Source organism: Oenanthe melanoleuca, chromosome 6 (genome assembly GCF_029582105.1).
Source record: "Oenanthe melanoleuca isolate GR-GAL-2019-014 chromosome 6, OMel1.0, whole genome shotgun sequence".
Taxonomy (NCBI): Eukaryota; Metazoa; Chordata; class Aves; order Passeriformes; family Muscicapidae; genus Oenanthe; species Oenanthe melanoleuca.
Window position 1 is genome coordinate 5,844,107 of NC_079340.1, and position 3,277 is coordinate 5,847,383.

General features: G+C 66.3%; 1 protein-coding gene across 1 annotated transcript; it reads left to right on the plus strand.

Moving 5' to 3' along the window:
* Positions 1–333: 333 nt before the first annotated feature.
* EGR2 (early growth response 2) lies at positions 334–2,759 on the plus strand. Its single transcript, XM_056494737.1, has 2 exons — positions 334–708; positions 1,055–2,759. Exons 1-2 carry the CDS (start codon positions 531–533, stop codon positions 2,251–2,253), a joined length of 1,377 nt encoding a protein of 458 aa, XP_056350712.1. The 5' UTR covers positions 334–530; the 3' UTR covers positions 2,254–2,759.
* The last annotated feature ends 518 nt before the right edge of the window (positions 2,760–3,277 follow it).

Genomic DNA, 3,277 nt, shown 5'->3' on the forward strand with positions numbered 1-3,277 from the left:
AAAATTTTCCGGAACGAGCCCTAAAAGGGCAGACGGGGCGGGGCCGGATCCTCGCCTTTTTAGGACAAGGACCCCGCCACCGGAATACCCCTCTGGGCGGCGCGGCGGGCGGTGGCGGGGGCCGAGCGCGGCCGGGGCGGGTCGGGGCCGCCCCCGCGGGGCGCGGACGGTGCGCAGGGAGGGGGGTGGGAGCGGGCGCGGGCTGGCGGGTCCCGCCCACGTGACCGCCGGGCGCCGTTCCTCAGTCCTTATATGGGCAGTGACGTCCCGGGTATTCAGGGGGCCCCCATAAATAGTTACCGCCAGACTTGTCCTCCAGCGCGAGCTGCGGCGGGAACGCGGCGCTCCCGGGGCACCGCACCGCCGCGACGGGGCGGCCGCCCGCCCGCCCGCACATGCCGCCTGGGCTCCCCGCGATCCCTCCGCCCTGGTAGTGGGAGGCAGCGGGAAGCGCCCCCTCCTCTCCCTCCCCGCCCCGAGTGCCCACCGCCGGCCGGGAGCGCCGCTCTCCCGGCCGTCCCACTGCCCCCATGATGACCGCCAAGGCGGTAGACAAGATCCCGGTGACCCTCGGTGGGTTCGTGCACCAGCTACCTGAAGGCATTTACCCCGCGGATGACATCTCCGCCGCGCTGCCAACTTCGGTCGCGATCTTCTCCAATGCCGACCTGGCAGGGCCGTTCGACCAGATGAGCGGTGTGGCAGGAGGTAAGCGGAGCCCTCGCAGGTGCGGGCTGGGCCGCCCGCGGAGAGCGGCGGGGCGGCGAAGACTCGGGGCGGCGGGCGGGGGTCGGACTGGGACCAGGCGCCGGGACCGTCTCCGGGGCTCTACCGGTGCCCGGCGTTGGGTCCCCGCCACCCCTTCGCGGCAGCCCTACCTCCGCACCCAGCATGGGGAGGAAAGTTGCAGTCGGCACGGAACCCCCCTGCATCCGGAGCGCAACATGTGCTCACCGCAGCCCCTCGCTGGGCCGGGGCGGGCGGTGGCTGGGTAGGGTGCCGGTCGTCCAGCGGGTGGCGGCGCGTAGGGCTGACCTGCTCCTTGCTCCCCCAGACGGCATGATCAATGTGGACATGGGCGACAAGCGGGCCTTGGACCTGCCCTACGGTGGTGGCTTCGCGCCCAACGCCCCGGCTTCCCGCAATCAGACCTTCACCTACATGGGCAAATTCTCCATCGATCCGCAGTACCCTGGCGCCGGTTGCTACCCCGAGGGCATCATCAACATCGTGAGCGCGGGGATCCTGCAGGGTGTCAGCACACCCTCCTCCGCCACCTCCTCCACCGCCTCCTCCGCAGCCTCCTCGGCCACCGCCGCCTCCGCAACCTCCCCCAACCCGCTGGCCGGGGCCCTCGGCTGCACCATGGCACAGGGCCAGCCAACCGACCTGGAGCATCTCTACTCGCCGCCGCCCTACTCGGGCTGCGGTGATCTGTACCCGCAAGACCCCTCCTCGGCTTTCCTGCCCGCCGCCGGCGGCGGGGCACTGCCTTTTCCCCCGCCGCCGTCCTACCCCTCACCGAAGACGGCGACGGCCGACGGCGGGCTCTTCACCATGATCCCCGAGTACGGCGGCTTCTTCCCGCCGCCTCAATGCCAGCGGGAGCTCCACGCCGGCCCCGACCGCAAGCCCTTCCCCTGCCCCCTCGACTCGCTCCGCGTCCCGCCGCCCCTCACGCCGCTTTCCACCATCCGCAACTTCACGATGGGGGCGCCTCCGGCGGGTGCCGCCCCCGGCAGCGCTCCCGGCAGCGGCAGCGGCGGGGGCGAGGGTGCGGGCGCCCGGCTGCCCGCCGGCGCCTACAGTCCGCACCATCTGCCGCTGCGGCCCATTCTGAGGCCTCGCAAGTACCCCAATCGGCCCAGCAAGACGCCGGTCCACGAGCGGCCCTACCCGTGCCCCGCCGAGGGTTGTGACCGCCGCTTCTCCCGCTCCGACGAGCTCACGCGGCACATCCGCATCCACACGGGCCACAAGCCCTTCCAGTGCCGTATCTGCATGCGGAACTTCAGCCGCAGCGACCACCTCACTACCCACATCCGCACGCACACCGGCGAGAAACCCTTCGCCTGCGACTTCTGCGGCAGGAAGTTCGCCCGCTCCGACGAGAGGAAGCGGCACACCAAGATTCACCTGCGCCAGAAGGAACGGAAAGGAGCCGCCGCCGCCGCCGGTGGATGCCCGCAATCCGCCGGAGGGAGCGGCACCGCCGCCTTGGCCCCCTGCGCGGCGCGGACGCGGACGCCCTGACGGCGCGGAACGAGCAGGACCCAGCGCGGAGCCGCCGCCGAGTGCGGCGGGAGCGGAGCGGAGCTGGGCCCGGCGGGGCGCGACGAGCACCTGGCGGCGCCGCGAAGTTCCCCCGGGCCGGGCCGGGCCGGAGCGGCGGGTGTACATAGGGTCTGCGGTGGGAGGATGGATGCATGTAGTGCCGTCGTGGTGAGGTGTCCTTGGTGCCTTGTGTGGTGTAGAGCCCCGTCTCCCGTCTGCATGTGGGGGGTGCCTTACCGATCCGCTCCGACGACAGTGGCGACACCGAGACCGGAAAGTTTTTTCCTCCCTGATTTTAGTATGGCTGTACATTTCTGCCTATTAATATTGGGATTTTTTTTTTTTTTTTTTTTTTAGAGACTATATTTTTGTACACACTGGTTTGGGTTTGTTTGTTTGTTTGTTGGTTTTATTTTGTTTTTTTTTTTTTTTTTTTTGTTTTGTTTTGTTTTGTTTTGTTTTTTGGTTTTTTTTTTTTGGTGATTTATACGTGTTCTGTTAGTAGTAGAACTTGGGACAGGATACAGGATGTAGATACTCGGGCTGGAACCGGCGCCCGTGGTCGGCCGGGACCCAGTGCGCCACAGGTAACACGAATAATGCACAACCACTAACGAGGGCTGGAAGGAGGAGGGGGGTTATCTTTCTGGCCGCTCTGTAAATAAAATTTTCGACAATAGGGTAGGTGCTTACAAAATTTATAAAAGACGACAAATAAATCTCTTAATTATGCTAAATTGACATCTTTATTTCCGTAGGTTCCCTGGCCTGACCCAGGGAGGGGGTGTCGTCCCCGACCCGCGCCAGGTCCCTGCGGCGGAGGGCTGCGTGGCAGCCTGGCCCAGATCCGATGGGCGCACCGCACCGCCCCGCAAAGCCTCGGAGTGGAAAACCTGCGGCCTCGGCCCCAGTGTACAATCACTCGCTTTTGGGCGCGGGAATTTCCCTCGGAGACGAGAGACGGATAATATTAACGAGGGAGCGGGGTGGGTTTTTTTTTACT